Source organism: Chionomys nivalis, chromosome 12, assembly GCF_950005125.1.
Source record: "Chionomys nivalis chromosome 12, mChiNiv1.1, whole genome shotgun sequence".
Taxonomy (NCBI): domain Eukaryota; kingdom Metazoa; phylum Chordata; class Mammalia; order Rodentia; family Cricetidae; genus Chionomys; species Chionomys nivalis.
In genome coordinates this window covers 61,469,759-61,494,636 of record NC_080097.1, presented here as the reverse complement: position 1 = coordinate 61,494,636, position 24,878 = coordinate 61,469,759, and the positions used below count along the sequence as shown (strand labels likewise).

Sequence of the window (24,878 nt, the reverse complement as noted above, 5' to 3'; positions counted from 1 at the left end):
AGAGAGAGAGAGAGAGAGAGAGAGAGAGTAGTTAACATTCAAAATACCTTGCAAAAGTGAGAATTGTGGTAGTGGAATTGAATTGCAATGCTAATAACTCTTGCTGTTCGTGTCCATGGATTGCATAGTCTCCTCCTATGAGTAGGACCTAGAATGTGACAAGTGACACTTCTAAATAATGTATTTTATAAGAAAGGCAAAGGGACAGTTAACTAAGTCTCTCATCAGTTTGATGTATGTTGACTTTGACTTTGAGTTCAGCAAAGTAAAGTGTTTATATCAGCCTTCCGGTTTTTTAAATGAATATTTGCTATGTTTATTTGAATTTGTACTCTCTAATTTACTCTTCACATGCTAACACATTGGCAATATTCCTAACAGTATCAATTCCATCTTTTTCTTTGTAATTTTGATGCCATTGTATAGAACTCTGGAAACTATGCAAGGTTGTGATTTCTATGTCCCTGGTACTAGTTCTAAAATGTGTAAAGGTGCAGTAATTTTCTCACTCTAAAGTCTCTTATTCTCCCATTTTAGTGCACAACTTCATATTCTTATTTTCTAAAATCTCATAAGTTTCTACATAGAAAGCATCAAGTTTCCTCTATACATGATCAGAAAGCCCTGGGAGTCATACTAGGAAGTCAGCAAAGACAGGGGAATCCACGCAACTGTGAACTTGTTATTTCTCAGTTTTCCTCTAAAAGACACTCCTAAGTAAATTGGTAGTGTAGGGGGAAGGGGAAGGGTGAAAGGGGAATAGGAACACTGGGAGAACATGAGAGATTGGGAAGGTCAAGTAGGGGAAAGACAGAGAAGGAGAGTAAGGAAAGAGATATCTTGATAGAGGGAGACATGGGATTAGTGAGAAACCTTGCATGAGGGAATTTCCCAGGAAACCATGAGGATGACCCCACTAAGAATCTAAGTAATAGTGGAGGGGGTGTCTTAACCAACCTTCCCCTGTAAGCAGATTGATGACTACATTAATTGTCATCATAGAATCTTCATCCAGTTACTGATGGAAGAAGATGCAGAGATCCACAGCTAAAAACTGCCCCAGGCCCATGGAGTCCAGTCATAGAGAGGGAGATGAGTGATAAAATGAACACAAGGGGTAAAAACCATAATGCGGAAAGCCATAGACAGAGCTGACCTTAGCAGGTGGGAGCTCACTGATCTGGAATGACAGCTGGGGAATCTATATAGAACCGAATTAGGCTCTCTGAATATGGGTGACAGTTATGTGGCTTGGGCAGTTTGTGGGGCAACTGACTCTGAAACCAGTATGTATCCTTAGTGAATGAACTGACTTTTTGGAGCCCATTCTATTTGGAGGGATACCTTGCTCAGCCTAGATACAGGAAGGAGGGCCTTGGTCCTGCCTCAAGTGCTGTGACAGACTTTGTTGACTCCCCATGGGAGGCCTTACCTTCTCTGAGGATTGGATGGGAAGTGTAGTAGGGGAAAGGTGGGGAAAAAAAGGTGGTGGAAAAGTGGGAGAGGGGAAAATTAAGAACTTGGGGGTGGGGTGGGATGGGAGTAAGGGAAAATGGGGAGAGAAAAGTGAGAAGGGGAGGATGGAGGAGCTTGGGGGAATGGGATGGTTAGGATAAAGGAAGGGTGGATATGGGAGCAGGGAAGTATATATCCTAATTAAGGGAGCCATCTTAGGGTTGGCAAGAGACTTGACTCTAGAGGGGCTCCCAGGTGTCCAGGGAGATGTCCCCAGTTAGTTCCTTGGGCAACTGAGGAGAGGAAACCTGAACTGGCCCTATCTTATAGCCATACTAATGAATATCTTGCATATCACCATAAAACCTTCATCTGGCGATAGATGGAGATAGAGACAGAGACCCACATTGGAGCACCGGACTGAACTCCCAAGGTCCAAATGAGGAGCAGAAGGAGGGAGAACATGAGCAAGGAAGTCAGGACTGCGAGGGGTGCACCCACCCACTGTGACAGTGGGGCTGATCTATTGGGAGCTCACAAAGGCCAGCTGGACTGGGACTGAAAAAGCATGGGATAAAACCGGACTCTCTGAACATGGCGGACAATGAGGGCTGATGAGAAGCCAAGGACAATGGCACTGGGTTTTTTTTTTTTTTTTTTTTTTTTTTACTTATTTATTTATTTTTATTCTTTTTTAATTAAAATTTCCACCTGCTCCCCATTTCTCATTTCCCTCCCCTCCTCCCAAATATTGCCCTCCCCCCACTTCCCTCCCCCTATCCCCACTCCTCTTCTCCTCCCCCCACTCCATTCCCCCTCCCTCTCGATACTGAAGAGCAGTCCAAACTCCCTGCCCTGCGGGAAGACCAAGGTCCTTCTATCTACGTCCAGAAAGGTGAGCGTCCAAACAGGCTAAGCTCCCACAAAGCCAGTTCATGTATTAGGATCGAAACCTAGTGCCATTGTCCTTGGCTTCTCATCAGTCTTCATTGACCGCCATGCTCAGAGAGTCCGGAATCAACCCATGCTTATTCAGTCCCAGACCAGCTGGCCTTGGTGGGCTCCCAATAAATCAGTTCCACTGTCACAGTGGGTGGGTGCATCCCTCGTGGTCCTGATTTTTTGCTCATGTTCTCCCTCCTTCTGCTCCTCATTTGGACCTTAAGAGCTCAGACCGTTGCTCCAAATTGAGACTCTGTCTCTACCTCGATCCATCGCCAGATGAAGGTTCTAAGGTGATATGCAAGATATTCATCAGTATAGGATAGGGTCATTTCAGGTTCCCTCTCCTTAGTTGCCCAAGGTACCAGCTGGGGACATATTCCTGGACACCTGCGAACCCCTCAAGAGTCAAGTCTCTTGCCAACCCTAAGATGGCTCCCTTAGATAGGATATATACTTCGCTGCTCCCGTATCCATCCTTCCTATATCCCAACCATCCCAATCCTCCGAGCTCCTCCCATCCTCCCCTTCTCATATTTCTCATCCCATTTCCCCTTTGCCCCATGCCACCTCACCCGCAAGTTCCCAGTTTTTGCCCTGGAATCTTGTCTACTTCCCCCTCTCCATGCGGATGACTATATGATTTTCTTTGGGTTCACTTTCTTATTTAGCTTCTATAGGATCACACATTATATGCTTAATGTCTTTTATTTTATGGCTAGAAACCGATTATGAGTGAGTACATCCCATGTTCCTCTTTTTGAGTCTGGGATACCTCACTCAGGATAGTGTTTTCTATTTCCATCCATTTGCACGCAAAATTCGAGAAGTCATTGTTTTTTACTGCTGAGTAGTACTCTAATATGTATATATTCCACACTTTCTTCATCCATTCCTCCATTGAAGGGCATCTAGGTTGTTTCCAGGTTTTGGCTATTACAAACAATGCTGCTATGAACATAGTTGAACAGATACTTTTGTCATTTGATGTGGCATCTCTTGGGTATATTCCCAATAGTGGTATTACTGGATCTTGGGGTAGGTTGATCCCAAATTTCCTGAGAAATCGCCACACTGATTTCCAAAGTGGTTGCACAAGTTTGCATTCCCACCAGCAATGAATGAGTGTGCCTCTTTCTCCACAACCTCTCCAGCAAAGGCTATCATTGGTGTTCTTGATTTTAGCCATTCTGACAGGTGTAAGATGGTATCTCAAAGTTGTTTTAATTTGCATTTCCCTTATCGCTAAGGAGGTTGAGCATGACCTTAGGTGTCTTTTGGCCATTTGAATTTCTTCTGTTGAGAATTCTCTGTTCAGATCAGTGCCCCATTTTTTTATTGGGTTCATTAGCATTTTAAAGTTTAGTTTCTTGAGTTCTTTATATATTTTGGTGATCAGACCTTTGTCTGTTGCAGGGTTGGTGAAGATCTTCTCCCAGTCAGTGGGTTGCCTTTTTGTCTTAGTGACAGTGTCCTTTGCTTTACAGAAGCTACTCAGTTTCAGGAGGTCCCATTTATTCAATGTTGCCCTTAATGTCTGTGCTGCTGGGGATAAACGTAGGAAGTGATCTCCTGTACCCATATGTTGTAGAGTACTTCCAACTTTTTCTTCTATCAGATTCAGTGTGTTCAGACTAATATTGAGGTCTTTAATCCATTTGGACTTGAGTTTTGTGCATGGTGATAGATATGGATCTATTTTCATTCTTCTACACGTTGACAACCAGTTCTGCCAGCACCATTTGTTGAAGATGCTCTCTTTTTTCCATTGAATACTTTTAGCTCCTTTATCAAAAATTAGGTGTTCATAAGTTTGTGGGTTAAAATCAGGGTCTTCTACTCGGTTCCATTGGTCGACTTCTCTGTTTTTATGCCAATACCAAACTGTTTTCAATACTGAGGCTCTGTAATAGAGTTTGAGGTCAGGGATGGTAATGCCTCCAGACGATCCTTTATTATATAAGATTGTTTTGGCTATCCTGGGTTTTTTGTTTCTCCATATAAAGTTGATTATTGTCCTTTCAAGATCTGTGAAGAATTTTGATGGGATTTTAATGGGGATTGCATTGAATCTATAAATTGCCCTTGGTAGAATTGCCATTTTTACTATGTTGATCCTCCCTATCCAAGAGCAAGGGAGATCCTTCCATTTTCTGGTATCCTCCTCAATTTCTTTCTTCATTGACTTAAAGTTCTTGTCAAATAGATCCTTTACTTCCTTGGTTAGGGTTACCCCAAGATATTTTATGCTATTTGTGGCTATCGTGAAGGGTGATGCTTCTCTGATTTCCATCTCTGCTTCCTTATCCTTTGTGTATAGGAGGGCAACTGATTTTTTGAAATTGATCTTGTATCCTGCAACGCTACTAAAGGTGTTTATCAGCTGAAGGAGTTCTTTGCTGGAGTTTTTGGGGTCGCTTATGTACACTATCATATCGTCTGCAAATAATGAAAGTTTAACTTCTTCCTTTCCGATTTGAATCCCTTTGATCCCCTTATGTTGTCTTATTGCTATTGCTAGAATTTCAAGCACTATATTAAAGAGGTATGGAGAGAGTGGACAACCTTGTCGTGTTCCTGATTTTAGTGGAATAGCTTTGAGTTTCTCTCCATTTAATTTGATGTTAGCTGACGGCTTGCTATAAATAGCTTTTATTATAGTTAGGAACGACCCTTGTATTCCTAATCTCTCTAAGACCTTTATCATAAAGGGATGTTGAATTTTGTCAAATGCTTTTTCAGCATCTAATGAAATGATCATATGGTTTTTTTCTTTCAGTTTATTTATATGATGGATTACATTGATAGATTTTCGTATGTTGAACCAGCCCTGCATCTCTGGGATGAAGCCTACTTGATCATAATGGATAATTTTTCTGATGTGTTCTTGGATTCGGTTTGCCAGTATTTTATTGAGTATTTTTGCGTCGATGTTCATGAGTGAGATTGGCCTGTAGTTCTCTTTCTTGGTTGTGTCTTTGTGTGGTTTTGGTATCAGAGTAACTGCAGCTTCATAAAAGGAATTTGGCAATGACTTCTCTGTTTCAATATTGTGAAATACATTAAGGAGTATAGGTATTAGGTCTTCTTGGAAGTTCTGGTAGAATTCTGCATTGAAGCCATCTGGACCTGGGCTTTTTTTGGTGGGGAGGTTTTTCATAACAACTTCTAATTCTTCGCAACTAACAGGTCTATTTAGATTGTTCACCTGGTCCTGGTTTAACTTTGGTATATGGTACTTATCTAAAAAAGTGTCCATTTCTATAACATTTTCCAATTTTGTGGCATACAGATTTTTGTAGTAAGATCTAATGATTCTCTGAATTTCCTCTGAGTCTGTGGTTATGTCTCCCTTTTCGTTTCTGATTTTGTTAATTTGCGTATTCTCTCTCCGCCGTTTGATTAGTTTGGATAGGGGTTTATCAATCTTATTGATTTTCTCCATGAACCAGCTTTTTGTTTCATTGATTCTTTGGATTGTTTTCTGTGTTTCTATTTTGTTGATTTCAGCCCTCAATTTGATTATTTCCAGTCTTCTACTTCTCCTAGGTGAGTCTGCTTCTTTTTTTTCTAAAGCTTTCAGGTGGGCTGTTAAGTCTCCAATGTGTGCTTTCTCCGTTTTCTTTAAGTGGGCACTTAATGCTATGAATTTTCCTCTTAGCACTGCTTTCATAGTGTCCCATAGGTTTGAGTATGTTGAGTCTTCGTTTTCATTGAATTCAAGAAAGACTTTAATTTCTTTCTTTATTTCTTCCTTGATCTAGGTGAGGTTCAGTAGTTGACTGTCCAGTTTCCATGAGTTCATAGGCTTTCTGGGGATAGCATTGTTGTTGAATTCTAACTTTAATCCATGGTGATCTGATAAGACACAGGTGGTTACCGATATTTTTTTGTAACTGTGTAAGTTTGCTTTGTTACCGAGTATGTGGTCTATTTTCGAGAAGGTTCCATGAGCTGCAGAGAAGAAGGTATATTCTTTCCTATTTGGGTGGAATGTTCTATAGATGTCTGTTAAGTCCATTTGATTCATTACCTCCCTTAATCCTCTTATTTCTCTGTTAGGTTTCTGTTTGATTGACCTGTCCATTGGTGAGAGAGGAGTGTTGAAATCTCCTACTATTAGTGTGTGTGGTTTGATGACTGCCTTGAGTTTTAGTAACGTTTCTTTTACATAAGTGGGTGCTTTTATATTAGGGGCATATATATTCAGGATTGAGATTTCATCCTGAATTGTTCCTGTTATGAGTAAAAAATGTCCATCTCCATCTCTTTTGATTGATTTTAGTTTGAAGTCAACTTTCTTAGAAATTAGTATGGCCACACCTGCTTGTTTCTTAGGTCCGTTTGCTTGATAAACCTTTTCCCAGCCCTTTACTCTGAGTAGATGTCTGTCTTTGTGGTTGAGGTGTGTTTCTTGTAAGCAGCAGAATGTTGGATCCTGTTTTCATATCCAATCTCTTAGCCTGTGCCTCTTTATAGGTGAGTTGAGTCCATTGATATTAAGTGATATTAATGACCAGTGGTTGTTAACTCCAGTCATTTTTCCTTTCTTTCTTTCTTTCCTTTGGTAGTAGAGTTTGTGTGTTTCCCTTCTTCAAGTTGTGCTGGTGAAGGGTCTTTAGATGTCTGAGTTATTGTGGGCATTGTTGGACTCCTTGGTTTGTGATTTTCCTTCAATTACTTTCTGAAGGGCTGGATTTGTGGCTACGTATTGTTTAAATTTGTTTTTATCCTGGATAACTTTGTTTTCTCCATTTATAGTGAACGAAAGCTTGGCTGGGTATAGTAGTCTGGGCTTGCATCCATGGTCTCGTAGTTTCTGCAGTATATCTATCCAGGACCTTCTGGCTTTCATGGTTTCCATAGAGAAATCAGGTGTAAGTCTGATAGGTTTACCTTTATAGGTAACTTGACCTTTTTCCTTTGCAGCTCTTAATATTCTTTCTTTATTCTGTATGTTTTGTGTTTTGATTATTATATGACGAGGAGATGTTTTTTTTTGATCCAGTCGATTTGGTGTTCTGTATGCTTCTTGGACCTTCAAAGGAATATCTTTCTTAAGGTTGGGAAAGTTTTCTTCTATAATTTTATTAAATATATTTTCTGGACCATTGAGCTGTACTTCTTCTCCTTCTTCTATCCCTATTATTCTTAGGTTTGGTCTTTTTATTGTGTCCCAGATTTCCTGAATGTTTTGTGATGAGAATTTGTTGGTTATGCTGTTTTCTTTGATGAGAGTGTTTATTTTCTCTATGGTATCTTCAGTGTCTGAGATTCTTTCTTCTATCTCTTGTAATCTGTTGGTGGTACTTGTCTCTGTAGTTCCTGTTCGTTTATTCAAATTTTCCATCTCCATCCTTCCCTCGGTTTGTGTTTTCTTTATTACTTCCACTTCGTTCTTCAAGTCTTGAACCGTTTCCCTTACCTGTTTGATTACTTTTTCTTGTTTCTCTTGGTTTTCTTGGGTATCTTTGAGATATTTATTCATTTCCTCTACCTTTTTGTTTGTAATCTCTAATTGGTTGTGGCAGTTTTTCACCTCCTGTTTAAGGTCCTCTATTATTTTCATAAAATTCACTTTTGAGTCGAATTCTTCTAATTCTTCTGTATTAGGGTTTAGACTTCTCATTTCGGGATTCCTGGATCATGGTGATGTCACGTTGCCTTTCAAGTTGTTGGGGGAATTCTTGCATTGGCGCCTGCCCATCTTTTCCCGTCCCGATGAAACTTCTTGGCACCTACACAGGAACTCCTGGATGCCCCAATGAGCCAGGGACCAATGGAAGTAGGGCGCAGGCAGAGCAGGTCCAGCAGATCACAGCAGAGACTGCAGCCCCAGCAGCAGGGGCCCGCTTTCCCTGGCGGGGACCTTGAGGCCTGCCCTCTAGTCAGGGACTCACTGCTCTGGGAGTATATGTGCTGCCGAAGCGAGCACGGCACTGGGTTTTGATCCTACTGCAGGTACTGTCTTTGTGGGAGCCTAGTCTGTTTGGATGCTCACCTTCCCAGACCTGGATGGAGGGGGGAAGACCTTGGACTTCCCACAGGGCAGGGAACCCTGACTCCTCTTCGGACTGGAGAGGGAGGGGGAAAAGAGTGGGGGAGGGGGAGAGGAGTGGGGTGAGGGGGAGGGAAATGGGAGGCGGGGAGGAGGCAGAATTTTTTTCAATAATAATAAAAAAAAGAAAAAAGAAAAGATTCCAGAACATACAAGAAGTAAAAAAAAAGTAAATGGTACATTCATAGATTAGAATAAACTGACAGAAACGACAGAAACCTTCCTTCTCCCCCCATCCTGCCATGCCCCGACCCTTTTAAAGCCCCTCATGCCCCTTTGAGATTATAACACCTGTATTCTGCTACCCTACCTCTTTATCTTAAGCTCTGTCTTTTTGACGTCAAGGCCTGGTTCTAGCTTCCTGACTTCTGCAGGGCAAGGGGATGTAGAAGGCTCTGAGAGGAGTTGTAGAGGGAGTGCAGTGGTGGTGGGTTCTATCTGAATACATTATGGTCATGTATGAAATTACTAGATAGAATTTTTTGAGCCTCCTCCAGTACTGTAGTAGGTGTTTTGGCAAAACACACTTTATGCAGATACCAGAGGCAGAACAAGGGAAAGACAGTGTCTCTTCTCATTGCCTCTCCAGTGTCCTAGTGACAAAGGTATCTAAACCTCCTCAAGCTCGGAGCAACCTCTGTCTACCTCTCTTAATCTTTAGGCTATATTTGCTTCCTGGGAATCTTTAGGAAGGAGTGAGCTGCTTCCTGTTCACCTTGGTGACCCTCCTGTTCATCCTGAGTCCCAGAACAGCCTCAGTAGGGGCCCCCTGTCACTCTGCTTTAGGACCTCAGCTACAGAAAGAACATAAGGCTGTTTAACTCTGAACAGTAACCCTGCTACTGGCTCCAATATTTTCCACTGTACTGATGCTACAGGAGGATGCAGAGCCCAGGCAGTACCCCAGCCTAATGACTGCATCTGTGTACCTACAACAGTTGCTCTGGAGCTGAGGGACACTCATCTCTTGTTTCTCGGTGTCCTTACCTGCACCAGCATAAGCAACACCCTCACCTAAGTCTCCAGTGTCTCCTGAAGCTTACACCAGGAAGCCAGCCTGTCTCAGGCTGGAGGACTTTCAGACAAAGTGCAGGATGGGTGGAAACTCCTTGCACCTGAGGATCCCAGACAATGGGACTGAGAGAGCTGGGTGCTCTCTACATTGAGCCACAAGTGCAGAGCTGGACACAAATCACCTAAGACTTGCAGAGTAAGAGACCAGGGTCCCAGCCTCCGATGCTTTCAGGAAGTTGGCAGCTTTAGTGCAGGAAACATGACAGAAAAAGTGGAATGTTGGAAAGGACTTCATTCCTACGGTATCTTTGTTGTCATTTAATTGTTTCTCATTTTGCAAAGAAAGATCTGATTTCTCCTTAGGTAGAATTTTGACTCAAGTAAAAAGTGAAGTTTTTTTTAACCTCAGTCAATATTCACCCAAACTATCATAAGGTCAGAGGACTTTAGTTCTTCTATTATCATTTGAGACTTTGATGTGCTGATGTTGTCTAAACTTTAGCAGTGAGATATTTTGAGGAGATTGTGTGTCAGCATTTAATTTCTAGTCTCATTTCTCTAGAAATTATCTTTATATCGAAGACTTTATAATGCATTCCTCTACCTTTATTAATGTACAGTGCATTGCCCCAAGTGGTCACCATGTGCAATAGCACACCAGCACTGCTGGCCCTGTCACTCTGGAACACAGCATTCCTATCTTGGTTTCCCCCAATCCACTTCCTTCTTATGTGGTCATATTCTGAACATTTAGAACAAACCTTGACTGTAGCAGGTGTGTTCCAATTTTTAAAATGCATCCTAAAACTTTGAACCCATCCCATGTACACTTTATCATTATGTTTCTGTTTCTTCTTCTCCTGTGGAGATTTCACTTCAATTATTTCACAAGTGAAGATTCTTTTTTTTTTTTTTTTGTCTTTTTTTAATGTGTGTGAAAGTGGGTCTATGTAAATATCAGTACTTGCCTACAGGTTCTGTGGAGAACAAAAGAGAACATCAGGTCCCTTGAAGCTGGAATTACAGGCAGCTCTGAGCCATCTGAAGAACATGCTGGGGAGGGAACTATGGCCTCCTGAAAGGACAAGGATCCTTACCTGCTGAGCCATCTCTCAGGCCCCAGTAAAGGGTCTTTAGTTAGAACATGCATCTGTTTCCTGAGTAAAACTTGTAACTGTTGCTTTACCTAGTGTGCTAGTCTCTGTGTGTAACTGAGGTTCGTTCTCATTGGGAGTGGTTGGTCCTCTCCTGCTTCCAGGATCCCTAACTGCATATAACACAAGGGTCATCTCAAAATGCCTCCCGTGGTGTGCTCCACCCAGACTTTCAGCCAGGTCTGGTTTGGGAGGAGCTTCAGGCTCAGAAGACTGGGAGGAAACTGCAGTTTTTGGCCGGAAAGGAGTCCTGGGTGAGGCTGGCTGTTTGCAGGAGGAGGACACTTCAGCAACCAACCTGACACCACAGCCCAGAGGTTGGTTACTTATTTCTGTCTGCAGCTGCAAGATAAGAACCATGAAGAGGCTGCTTTGTTCCCTGCTTGTGTTGCTGTGCACCCAAGTTTTCTGTGAGTATGGCTGTTCACATTCAAGGGACAGAGAGGATTTTGCTCAGTACATGGAGTGGTTAAAATCAGCTCAGGGGTCCTGCAGCACTCTTACCTTCTCAGAGGATATGGGGTGAGTTCAGGATTCTGTGGATTCTCAGTGACCTCCATCTGTGTCTTTTTCTGTTTCTAATCAGGGGTGAAAGGGCAGCAAGTGAAGCAGAGTCCTGTGTCCTTGGTTCTGCAAGAAGGAGAGCATGCAGAGCTGCAGTGCAACTTTTCCATCACTGCAACCCAAATGCAGTGGCTTTACCAAAGTCCTGGGGGACAACTCATCACCTTGTTTTACAATCCTTCTGGAACAAAGCAGAGTGGAAGACTGAAGTCCACGACAGTCTCTCAGGAACGCCGCAGCTCTTTGTACATTTCCTCCTCTCAGACCACAGACTCAGGCACTTATTTCTGTGCTATGATCCACAGTGCTCCCCACACACCTGCAGCCAGTACACAAACCTTCAGCTGGGTGGGTGTGGCCCAGTCAGTCACTAGAAAGACATCAGAAATTTGCAAAAGACCTGCTCTTTTAATGTCCCTTTCCTGTATTGGTAGAGTTTGAACCTCAGGTAGATTTTGGCTCCAAATGTTCAGGAATTTGGTTCATCTCCAATTTTCGATATCTACTGCCTCCTAGAACATAAATGTTCATCATAGAAATAAAATAGAAGCTGATGAGAGGACAGAATTAATGTGATTATTTAATCTGCAATGTGTTAAACTCACAAAGAATAAAGAGAAAAGGAAAAGAAAGGCAAAGGCAGGCTTCCAGGTAACCCTGCTATGGACAGGGACAGGGTCAGTGAGGAGAAAACAAACTGCAGCAACAGCAATAACATCAAGCCATGGGAGATACAGAATGTACAGAGAGCTGGATGCTCTTGCTTCCTTTCTGTTGATGTGTTAAAACTCTCTGAGCAAAAGCAGCTTAGAAGGTGGAAGACTTTGTTTAGCTTTCACTTCATGGTCATAGTCCATCTTTGGGGGTAATCAAGACAGGAACTCAAACAGGAGATTCAAAGAGAAATATATAGTGTTCAAATAGCTTTAAATCTAAAATCTAAAATTTTTCTTACAACTTAGTAAAAGAGAATGAATTATTCATTCCAAAATGATTCACGTGAGCAGGCCCAGTGCAAAGGAATATGTGTGTATAAAGACGAATAAGACATAGTTAGAATATGCTTGTTCAGTAAAGTTGTGGTTGTAAGCTCTCCTCCAAGATCCATGACTTTACTAGCAGAGTTGGCCATTGCAGAAAACCATAGACAATCAAGATGCAAGGATGTAAAACCTAGACCAAATGGATATGTCTGTAATTATAGGTTACCTGAGCTTCTTAGATAGTAACAATTTATCATTGTCAATATGATCTACAAGAGCATGGCTAGAAATGGCTGTTGCAGGGGGGTGGCTGCTTGTTCATCTTGGCTGCCCAGAACCAAAATAACCACACAGAAACTATATTATTTAAATCACTGCTTGGTCCATTAGCTCTAACTTCTTATTGGCTAACTCTTACATTTAAATTTAACCCATTTATATTCATCTGTATATCACCACATGACAGTGGCTTACCGACAATGATCCAGCATGTCTGACTCTGGCAGATCCATGGCGTCTCTCTCTCCCCCTTCCTTCTCCAAGCATCCAGTCCAGTTTTCCCCCACCTACCTACTTTCTGCCCTATTAACAGGTCAAGGCAGTTTCTTTATTCATTAACCAATAAAAACAACACATAGACAGAATGACCTCCCACACAAAATGGTGACATTAAAATGACATCTTTAATGGTAAGAATTATTAATCTATTCATCTCAGTATGTTCACAAATAGTAACCATCATAATCCTGGCTTCTTGATAATGTATGGTTTATAATTAGTTGGAACTTGTACATGGCAATTAGACACAGAAAGGGGATATTCGGAAAAGGCTCTCTGAGATGACTGGGAAGTGAGTGTGATCAGGCTTCATTATGTGAGATTCCAAAATAATTTTAAAAAACTTTTTTTAAGTAAAGCCTTTCAAAGTGATCTTGATAATCTTTTTCTAAAAGTCATTCCTGATTAATCTCGACTTGAATGCTCTTATTTAGTAAATAAATGAGCTCGAGGATGCAGATAGCAGTTTAAGAAGTTTTCTACACAAGACATACAATAAACTCTTTAAAAGGAAACAAAAATTCCATTGTTTGTTGTAAGTTCTTAAAATCTAAATCATAACTTAAGTGAAACATAAAATGAGAAAAAATTCTATCGATTGAGAAAAGCACTTTCCATTCTATGTTAACACCAATAGCCATCATGGTTGGATCATCCTCTTCATCCCACACTTTCAGAAGAATTTGACAGTACCCATTCTCATTTTAAATATGTCCACAGTGGTATCTGTCTGATGAACAATAACTTTCATCCTGTTATAGTCATTCACCATCTCCATTTTCTGTACTGGTTCCTCAAGATTTCTTTGTCATCTCTTGGTTATAAACTTCAAGTTTCTCATTATCTTCCACTAAGGTCTGAATTTCCTCTGGATATTGAACACATTCACAGTTCTTTGTAGACAATTGAGATCAGTGATCACTGTTTTCTCCTCTTCCTGATCAAAGTGATTCCCTTTGTGAATCTATTAAGCTGTCCATTCTCTTCTTAATTTGCTGTTTACATTTTCTGCCTCTTCATTCAAAGAGTCAAAAGTTCATTAACTTTTTTCTCTTTATCTGACTATTTCCCTTATTCTTTAACTTTCTGTCTTTTTACCCTAATTGGTTTTCAGATTGTTGAATTTCATCATGTAAAAAATGAGTATCATGTCCACCTGCAGACTGCTGAGCCAGTTCATTTTCCAGATTCATTACTTTTGTGTTTAGTTGATTTTCCTAGTTTGCTTATCCTTCTCCAGCCTGTCCAACTTCTTCAAGGCCAGATCTACCTTTTGTATTGCCACCATTATTAGAGACTAAGTAATTCTGACTAGCCATATCATGGTTTCTTCATCTTCATCTTTTAGTTCATTTACCTCCATCTTTGCTCAGGCAATTGATAAATTATCTGCCAATTCTTCTTAAAGTGGCAGGTCATCTCAATCATCTTTGACCAGTCTTTTCATTTATATTAGGAATTGTCTTGAATTCTTTCACTGTCTTTTTCTCCTAAATCATGTTTTGCAACCAGCCACAGTCAATCACCTACAGCAGCCACCACCAATCCTGGTTCATACATGGCCAAATCACATCCTCATACTCATGCTCCCAACAACTCTACCTGAATAAACCATAGCACAGTGGCTACTAGGTGATACCATGCTCTGTTAGGACTTTCATATAAGTTACAATACTCACTTTTCAATTTGCAAGTTAATTTTGCCTCAGTACAAACTCTGTTATATTTTATAGTAATATAGGCCAAATTTCTTTATCTAGAGAGAGAAATCAATTTTCTGTGTTACATCAGGTCCCACAAACTTTACTGGTACCTCTGTTAAAAATTTAAGTCTTCCAGTTATCCCTGGAAAGAGGGTACTTAACTCCAGTAAGCCATCAAGAAAGCTGTCAATATGCCTTTTGTTTCATATATTAATAAACTGTCATTTTCAGGTTCTCCAAGTTGCAGGATATGTGTGTTTTTTACAAGAGTGGGTTAGGTTTAATAATAAAACAGAACCTCCTAAAAGAACATCCTTCTTATCTCTGCCTTGGCTATCCAGTCTACCACCTTATCACACCACATATGATCACTGTAAACAAAGTTTAATTTTGTTTTATTTGACTATAAATTTAATTTCCCCATGATCAACTATCAATATATTTAAATATGGGAGTTTCTAAACCCAGTTAGGACCTTATCTAATTTTTCAGGGACCTGTCAGGGAAATGACAGGAATGTTAGATGCCTGAGAATGTGGAAGGTGTCAAGATTTCACACAATGAGATAATTTCTGCCCAGTCCCTTATCACTCTATGCCTGACAATGCTCTCTACAGGTATTTTCTGTGTTCAGTAGCATAAAAGAATTTCAAAACCAGAAGAATTCATGTGAGTCCTTTATCCAATTTCATTACAAGGCAGAAACTATGTGCAAAATGCCATTATAAAATGATTAGATGGTAAATGAACATGAATAAGAAGAAACCCTGCTTCCACATTTCTCCCTTAGCACTGTGTCTCCATCTTACTTCTGCAGGAACAGTTGCCTCATGGAATAATCAACCATTTCAACTATGCATGTTGGATCTCAAAAGGACATGGTTCAATCTGCCTACAATAAGAAACAAAAGCTCCAAACATAGGCCACTTTGAGCAAGAAAGACTCAGTCTGTTCCATTGACATTCTTTTCTACTGTTGTTGTTTATTGTTTAGTTAAAAATAGATTCATGTCACATAATAAATTCTAATAATTACTTCCTGCCCTACATCTTCAGATTCTCTCTACCTCCCCAGCCATATAACTACACACCTTTCTCTTTATTTTTAGAAGACAAGCAAGTTAATAAGAAAACAAACCAGAATAGAACAAACAGAAAAAACAAAAAAAAGCATGAGAAGCATATATACATACATGCAAAGATACATACACACACAAAAATCCATAAAAACACGTCATAATGTATTAACAAGCAATGAATATGTTAAATAATGCACAAATAAAACACTGTGAAAAAAAATCTCCAAAACCACAATTCAGTTCATTTAAGTTGGCCATCTACAGCTGATCATGAGGCCTGCCTTTAAGTGTGGTTCTATAGCCAGGAAAATGTTGCTGGTGAAACCTCAATTTTCCCTTGTGGGAAGTTTCATTGGAGATAGCTTCTTGGTTAGGAGACATGATGTCCACTTCCCCCTCTCAGCTGGTACCCCATCTGCATAAGACTGTGCAGCCCTGTGCATGTTGCCACCATCTCCATGAGTCCATATGTGATATTGTGTCTAAAGGGCATCATTTCCTTAGGGCCTTCCACCCCCTGACACTTACAATCTTTCTTCTTTCTCTTCAACAAAGTTCCCTGAACCCTGTAAAGTGGGTGTTTGGTGTGTCCATGACCTTGGTCTTCTCACCTGCAGATATAATCTCTTAAAAGAAAGAAGATCGAGGTCATTCTGACTTTGATGGTATCACTGTATCACCGGCAAGAAGCAGTGTGTAATCAGTCCCCAGCTTTCCAAAAATTCTGCAACTGGATTTACCATATCCTGTATTTGTGAGTGTATTTTCCACTTTTTCATAGCTTAATAAATCATTGTTACCTCTTAACAGACTCACATGAGTTTCTCACTACAAGTAGTGCTCACATGGTCAGAACTCAACCTGCATGGCCTCCCAGCCTCTGCAACTACTAGTGTGCTTCCAAGCCTCACATTTGGATCCCCAAGAGACAGGATACCCGTGCACCCACAAGTATCTTGATCCTAGAGGCCAGAAGTAAGCTGTGCTTATGAATACCCTTCCTAAATTGGAATGCTGCCCGTGGAGCAACCATTGAGCCTGAGAAATTCCAAATTTGTTTGATGTATGATATCATTGGTATAAGTAATCTATTGTGGTTCCTGTATTTCTCTGCCTAAAACTCACGAATTCCAGAAGGGAATCTGCCTAGGTGAGTTTTTAAACCATAGGAGCCCACTATAAGAACCTGAATCAGGTCAGCCTGAATCAACCTGCTCTAGTGGTACACTTGCAATATGCAGGATATGCATACTACCAAAGGAAACCAATACATATGAAAGATTTAGACGATATTAAGGAAACAATAGGTTCTTATGGTATACATTCAGCATATGTGAGGTAATTGCTAAATACATGGTCTTCAAGAATTATAATTACCCCAAATGACAGGTTTTAATTAGTCTTAGCAGTATTAGAATATGGTCCTTGGTTAAAATGGAAAAGTTATTGGAGATAAGATGCTAAGGCCCTTGAACACAAAGTAAAATTAGAGGTTACAAGATTTCCTAAATTCTTGGTGATGTCCGTTATGCTGATGAAAATAGTTAGCCTACATACAATGAAAACACCTTGTCCCTATGCCATACAGCAGCCTTGAATGCTTGGGGCAAAATTGGAGAACAAGGGAAAAGAATTGGGTCATATACTAAAGTTATACAAGGCTATAAAGAACCCTTCAGTGACTTTCTGCAAAGATTAACTAAAGCTGTAAATACAGAGTTATCAGATCAAGAAGCAAAATGAGTATTCATTGAATCTCTGACTTTTGGAAATGTTAATCTAGAACACAAAAAGATAATTGGGCCTTTAAAGTTTAGATTAGCACCCATAGATGAATGAATTTTACACACAGCAAATGCTGAGTCTCTTAAGTATAGTGTTGAGGCCAGGATAGAAGAGGCAATTTCTAAAAGCCAAAAGAGACATCAAAGTAACAAATATTTTAAATGTGGTAGAATGGGCATTTCAAAAGAAGTTGTGGGCAGGGCATTCCTAGAAATAATGTTTCTTCTAGAAAGGACCCAAAATAGAAGACTCCAAACTTCTGAATTATGCAGAAGATGTGACAAAGGCAAACATTATACCAATGAATGAATATCAAACAAATAAGAGACAAACAAGACAACCCTCTACCATTGGGAAATGCCTTAGAGGACCTCATACAGGCCCCCAAGTAAAACATTGCCATTTCAGTCACTGTGGAGGAAACTCCTCCCCAGAACAATTAGAGGAACCAATGCCTATTGTTAAAAAAAAAATACTGCTCTAGATGATAGACTAGCATGAGAAAATAAATCAAAAATTCTAGGAGGAACCATAAGACATATGTTTTGGCAGACTTCTATAAATGACCAAAGACTACACTAAGGGTACAAATAAATAATGCTGTAATTAAGGGATTATTAGACACAGATGCAGCTGTGACTATTATTAATCCAGAATCATGGCATCTAAATTGGCCTCTTCAGGAGGTAGATTTTAATTCCTGGGGATTAGAAGTCTATCTCAGGTACTCAGATAAAACAAAGCACAAGATGGGTTGAATGCATAGTAACAGAAGGACAGAAAGGAAGGCTGAGGTCATATGTGGCTAATGTAACAGTGAATCTATGGGGTTGTGATCTCTTACAACAATGGAATATCCAGCTTAACATTCTTGCAGTCCCAGAAACAGACCCTAACACAACTCATGTTTCTTGGAAGAATATTATAAGACACAATAAAAAACGATCACTGACCATTCCAGCTGTACAAAAACAGGGGACAACAGCTGTCAAACTCTCAGTGGTACCGATGGCCCTACCCTTAAAATGGTTAAATGACAAACCTACCTGGGTTGGACATTGGCCTTTGACATTAGAGAAGCTATAGACTTTAGAACAGCTTGTTCAGGTGCAGCTAAATGCTAGACATATTGAAGCATCTACCATCCCTTAGAATTATCTTGTATTTATTATATTACAAAGAAGTATGGAAAATGGAGAATGCTGATAGACCAGAGAACAATAAATAAAGTAATTAAGTTGATGGGCTCTCTACAACATGGAATGTCTTTGCCTTCTCTGTTACCTAAGGAATGGCCTATTTTAGTTATTGACTTAAAAGATTGTTTCTTCACTATGCCTTTACAAGAAAAAATAGGGAACATGTCTTCATGATGCCTACTTATAAAAACTCTCAGCCAGTTAAGAGATATCAATGGAAGAACCTCCCACAAGTAATGTTAAATAGTCCCACTCTTGACAATATTTTGTGCAAAAATCCTTGGGAATAATTCATAGATAGTTTCTACAATCTATAATTTATCATTATATGGACATTATCTTATTAAATGATTCAAAGGTAAATAGTTCAGAAAAATGTTCAGAAAAGTAAAGAATGTCTTTGGATGATATTTTTGGCTGATTCAAGGGTAGACACGTTAGAAAAAAATGTTTTGAAAAATAACAGAAATCTTGCCTTCTTGGGGATTAAAAATTGCTCCTTTAAAAATATAGAGAGGAAATTCTTTTAATTACTTAGGATATACAATGCATCTACAAAATTTAGACCCCAAAAGGTACAAATTAGAACAGATAAATTGCAGACCCTTAATGACTTTCAAAGATTACTGAGACATTTCCAATTTATGGACCACTACTGAGATAGACCCAATGAACTGAGTAATTTGTTCAGTAACCTAGAGAGGGATAAAGACTTAAATAGTCCAAGGAAATTGTCAGTTGAAGCTGAAAGAGAGCTGTTTTTGGTGGGAAAGAATTTATAGAAACCACATGTGGATCATGTAAATCCAAAGTTTAATTAGATTCTGGTTATATTACCATTTAGGCAATTCTCTACAGAGATTTTTGATATTATGTTAGAATGAATATTTTTGCCATATAAACAGAGTAAAAAATGAAAGATGTATGTGGAAAAGATATTTGATTTGATTTTAAAATGGAAAATTAAGACTCCTTTAACTAACAGGAATGAACCAGCAGAAATTATTGAACCTTTACCTAATGAGGAATTTTCTTCTTTATGGAGAGATAATAAACATTGGTAAAGAGCTTGCAGTATTTTGGAGGGAAAGATTAACAACAGTTATTCCAAAAGTGAGAGGATTAAATTCATAAAAAAAGAACCAGTTGGGTCCTTCTGCACATTGTACAGAGAATACCAATATCTGGAGACCCCACATTCTATACTGATGCAAATAAACATTGTATTATGCCAAAATTTGAATAATAATTGCAGCAGTTTTGGCCTGAGAATATTTCTTGGGCCCTCTGACCATTAAGAGTTAATAATACACTACTTGGGACATGGCAGTAAGCCCAGGAGGGCATCTAATGTCTTTGTAACCACAAAAGCAACTAGCCTGAGAACAGCTTGTCTCATATATATATATATATATATATATATATATATATATATATATATATACTTCTAGATTCTTCTTAAAAATTGGGTTATGGGGCTGATGAATAAAAATAGTTATGGAAGATAACTGCTTACCAATGATGGCAAAACTTGAGGGAAATGATTGAAAATGATAACTCTGTTCTGTCATAATTTATTAATGATTACTAAAAGACGAAAAAAAGAAAGTCAAACATTTGCCCAAAGCCAAAAATGATATCATCTATGGTTTAAAACAACATGAATGTATCCCTCATACTAAATTCTGCATAAATAAAGAAGGACTCTGGCTTCCAGTCAATCAAGTTGCAAGATTCTTCCAACCATCATGTCCTGGCTTACTCCCTCCCTCATTCCTTACATCCTCTGCTGTCCACCATGAGGGATGGCTGTAGGCATCTAGGGACTATTACCAAAAGTCTGTTATTTATCCCCAAATTCAGTTTCTCCTCATACATATTTTTGACTGTTTGGTTCCTTTCTTTACATAAATAAATATCTTAAAATTAAAACTTTCCATTTTGATATTAATAATGTTTAAGTTTTCCACAGTGAACCAAAAAAAAATTTACAGCAATCTCTGAAGTCTCCAGAAGGAAAATTGGGCTAGGATTCTACCTGGATCATAATGATGACACCAAGAGGGCTTATCCACTACTCAGAGACTGGTTACAGATTAGTCCTCTTGAGACTTAACCATTGATTTAACTTTTTACAGAACATTATAGAGACATCCACTAGGCAGCAGGAAGAAATTCTAAGAAAATGATGTCCTAACAGATCTTGTTTTGTTAGTTTTAAGGATAATCATCATCTGTTAGGAGTGGTTATAAGTTGTAATAGGGTTGAAAGTGGAACAATAGATTTTTAAAACAGGAAATCTTTTGGGGGAAAAAAGGGTGGAATAGATAATAAGGTAGATTAGGGTATCTACTTATAAACTATTTTAGAAACTATTAATTTTAGATGATTTACACTGATATAGACTCTTGTATATTGATACATATGTAAAATTATTTTTAGATTCCTGTCTAAGATAATTTGTATATTGATACAAATTCAAAATTATATTTACCATCTTGTCTATGTTCCTATTTTGTTTACAATGTTTTTTATACAAACACAAAATTATTTTTGTCATATTATATGTATGTTTCTACTTCTGCTAAGATATTTTGTATATGCTGTAGGATCAAAACTTAATGCCATTGTCCTTGGCTTCTTAGTCAGCCCTCCGTCATTGACCGCCGTGTTCAGAAAGTCTGGTTTGATCACATACTCCATCAGTTCCAGTCAAGCTGGCCTTGGTGAGCTCCCATTAGATCAGCCCCACCGTCTCAGTGGGTGGACGCACCCCTCGCAGTCCTGACTTCCCTGTTCATGTTCTCCCTCCTTCTGCTCCTCATTTGGACCTTGGGAGCTCAGTCCAGTGCTCCAATGTGGGTCTCCGTCTCTATCTCCATCCATCGCCAGATGAAGGTTTCTATGGTGATATGCTGGCTTTGTGGGAGCCTAGTCTGTTTGGATGCTCACCTTCCTAGACCTGGATGGAGGAGGGAGAACCTTGGACTTCCCATAGGGCAGGGAACACTGACTGCTCTTTGGACTGGAGAGGGAGGGGGAGAGGGTGGGGGGAGGGGAGGGAAATGGGAGAAGGGGAGGAAGTGGAAATTTTTAATAAAATTTTTAATAAATAAAAAAGATATTTTATATATTGATACAAATTGAGAATATTTTTGTCATATTGCAATCTATAGTTCTTCCTCTGATGAAGATATTTTATATATTGGTACAATTTCAAGGTCATTACCCTTGTGCTGTACACCTGTTTATAAAGATTGTTTATTTTTATAATTTGAAGCTTTAGACTTTAAGCTATATAGGTTATTAAGAATTACAGGTTAATATTCACCCATGTTTGTCATATTTACAGTAATATTATCTAGGTTCTCTAGATGCAGAGAGATGTACTCCACATAGACAGGCAATCTTCAAACACATCAAAGACCTACAGAATATGATATTTAAAAGTTTTAATAATTTAGAATTCTGTTGTCATGAAACACAATTGCTCCTGACAGCATCAAGTTTCTCCTGAGAGAATGGAAGACACCAAATTCACTCCATATGAAGCTTGTTTTCTGCTTGGTAAAACTGGCGTATAGGTCAAAGAACTGCCCTTATCTTGAATGCTGACACTAAGTGCACTGTCTAAACTGTACAAGCATGATACAGGAAAATATAGGAAAAGTTAATGTTGAACCTTGCAAAGACAGAGTAGGAGAGCTTTTTGAATATTCTAGCTTCTGAACAATGGTTTGTCAGATAATCTAAGCCTATAGCCAGTTGGTTGCCCCAACGTTGCAGAGAGACTTTGGATGACTGCCCAAGTTGTTTGCTGTTTCTGTCATTTCCTGCATCCTTTGCAAGTCATTTGCTTGCACTTCCTGCTTACTCAGGTAATATTATTTTTCTTCTCGGGTCTTTTATGGAGTTGAAGACTAGATAGACACAGTTATTAACCTCTCACATCTTAACTAAGAGCACATCGTGTACTAGATTCAGATTCTTCAGGATAGGACAGCTATTGGAGTAATCTTTGCAATTTAACATTTACATATGTTCTGGACATTTAGTTTGTGTTTCTTTTTTGACACTGTTCTTGTTGGTTGTAGTTCCATTTTTGTTTATGTTATTATCCTTTCTTTCTCCTGGACAATACATGATAACCACTCTTATTGTATATATTTTGAATTAGGTTTAGAACCTTTTCATTTAGACAGAAAAGAGAAAGTGTACTGGGTGTTCACTTGGCCCATGACCTTGTATATCTGTCCTGATGAAGGAGGTGCTTCTTCCCTGCCAATGTGATATCTTAAAAGATGGAGGGATGGCAACCCCTGGTTTGGGTGGTGAAGACCAGATTAGGTTGCATGAAGAAGTGTGAGATCATTCTCCAGCTTTCAAAGGACTCTGCAACTGGATTTATCCCTTTTTCATAATCTTACTAAATCCTTGTTACTCCTTAAATAGATACACATGGATTTCTCACTACAGTCCTGAGAGGATAAGTTTAATGGAGATATTCCATTTAGGACTAAGTGTTCCATGGTCTCCCATTCTCTGCCCATGCTCCAGTTGTAGAGTTGTGTGCTTATGTGTTTGTTCCCATCTACTGCAAGTAGAAGCTTCCCTGATGATGGCTGAACAAGACATTGGTCTATGAATATAGCAGAAATTCATTAGAAGTGATTATATTGCTACATTCCTTAAGAACAGCAATATTTGGTTTTCCCTCAGGCCAATGGTATATGTAGTCTTAGATTTTTGCCCACTAGAGCAGTATCAGACATGGATTTCATCTCATGGAGAGGGGCTTTAGTTCATTTATAATTTTTCGGTTACTCCAATATAATTTGTGCCATTTTCATACCAACACATCATTTGTCAGGCAACCATTGTAGATCAAAGGATTTATAGCTAGGTTGGTATTTGCCTTTCTCCATTGGCAGCATTCAGAGGATCTTACAGTACTGTGAACACTTGTCCATAGGGCAGAAAGCTCCAGTTAGGCACCATCTTTACTTCTCCATGCTCAATGAGATACGTAGGTGTTGTCTTCAACAATAGTGCCTTACCATCTGTTTGTGAGGATTAACTAACAACATTGGCAAAAGACTAATTTGTTTGAATATGTGTGTGTGTGCGCCCCTACAGGTGGGATCCATAGGGAGTTGAGTGTGCTGGGAAGACTGGATCCTAAAGTAGGTTATAGTAAGTCAAAGAATTATGTGAAGATGTGGGGATGGAAGGGCTAAAGACCCTCGGTTTGAACCAAGAATTGCAGCCTTCAGTGACTGAAGTTGAGGAAGGGACCTTAAGCAGGTTGTTACCAGGCTGCGCATGAGAAGGGAGAGATTGTAGTGGAGGACAGGAAGGATAGTGTGAATAACCTTCTTGAGTCCCTGCCAGTGTGGTCACTGGGGTAGAAAGTGTTTTTATATATTGCATGGTAATACTAAGGAAAGGGGATGAACTAGAGTGGATGCTGAGATGGTCCACAGGCATGGTGGAAACTGAGTCCTCTGCAAGATTTAGTGGAGTCCCTGGGGTGGAGGCAGAGAGGAAGGACAGCAACCTGTTATTGGCCTGCTACAGGTCTAAGGATGGTACCATGGGAACTGAAATGAGGAGATGAAGGACAGTGATAATGACCTACCTGTTTCCCAAGTCTGTGTATTCACTGCATTCCCAGATAGACAGTGTTTGTAGCTGTTCACGGTTGAGACAAAGGAAATGAAATGCACTAGAATCAGGGGTGCTGGGAGGGTCCACAGGAAGGGTAAAGATGGGTTTGTTGCAAGGTTTGGAAGATTCTCCATGGAATCACCACTGTTCTTCTGTTATTCTGTCAGTAATTCAGTCTAGATGCTGGGGAGTGAGGGAAGTAGATGGTGCCATCCTCAAGATTAAATGACTCCTGAGAACTTTCCTAAGAGTAGCTTTGTGTATTTTTTATTCCATGCTAACTTCTCTGGAAATTAATATACTTGCATGAAATCATCATATCTGTATTTTCAAAAAGAACCCACTCTAATAGAAAAAAAAGGCTTTTTTCTTGTGATGCAAAGCCCATGAGAGACCTGGTAAAGCCTTTTCCCCAAGAGCCATAAGTTCAAGGATAAATGCTGACTCTGATAAAAGGGAGAGCTCTTTGGTGAGTGCTCCAAGCTTTCTGAGATATGGCAGTGGGTTAGGAAACAGTTCCAGGCAGAAAAAATGTTATACACAACATATATGAACACATAACTTATATATTTACATACAAAACATAATACATATTTATATATAAAGCATGATACATATACTGTTAGATGAAAATAAAGAAGCAGACTCACTAGTGTATACAAATACCATTCTTGTTCTCTCAGTACTAGATCCACTTGTTATGACATATTGCTGTT

General features: G+C 39.4%; 1 gene segment (V, D, J or C); it reads left to right on the top strand.

Moving 5' to 3' along the window:
• Positions 1-10,981: 10,981 nt before the first annotated feature.
• LOC130884688 (T cell receptor alpha variable 22-like) lies at positions 10,982-11,628 on the top strand. The segment is given in 2 exon segments: positions 10,982-11,033; positions 11,210-11,628. Coding segments are annotated over 2 exon segments (471 nt in total).
• Positions 11,629-24,878: the final 13,250 nt, after the last annotated feature.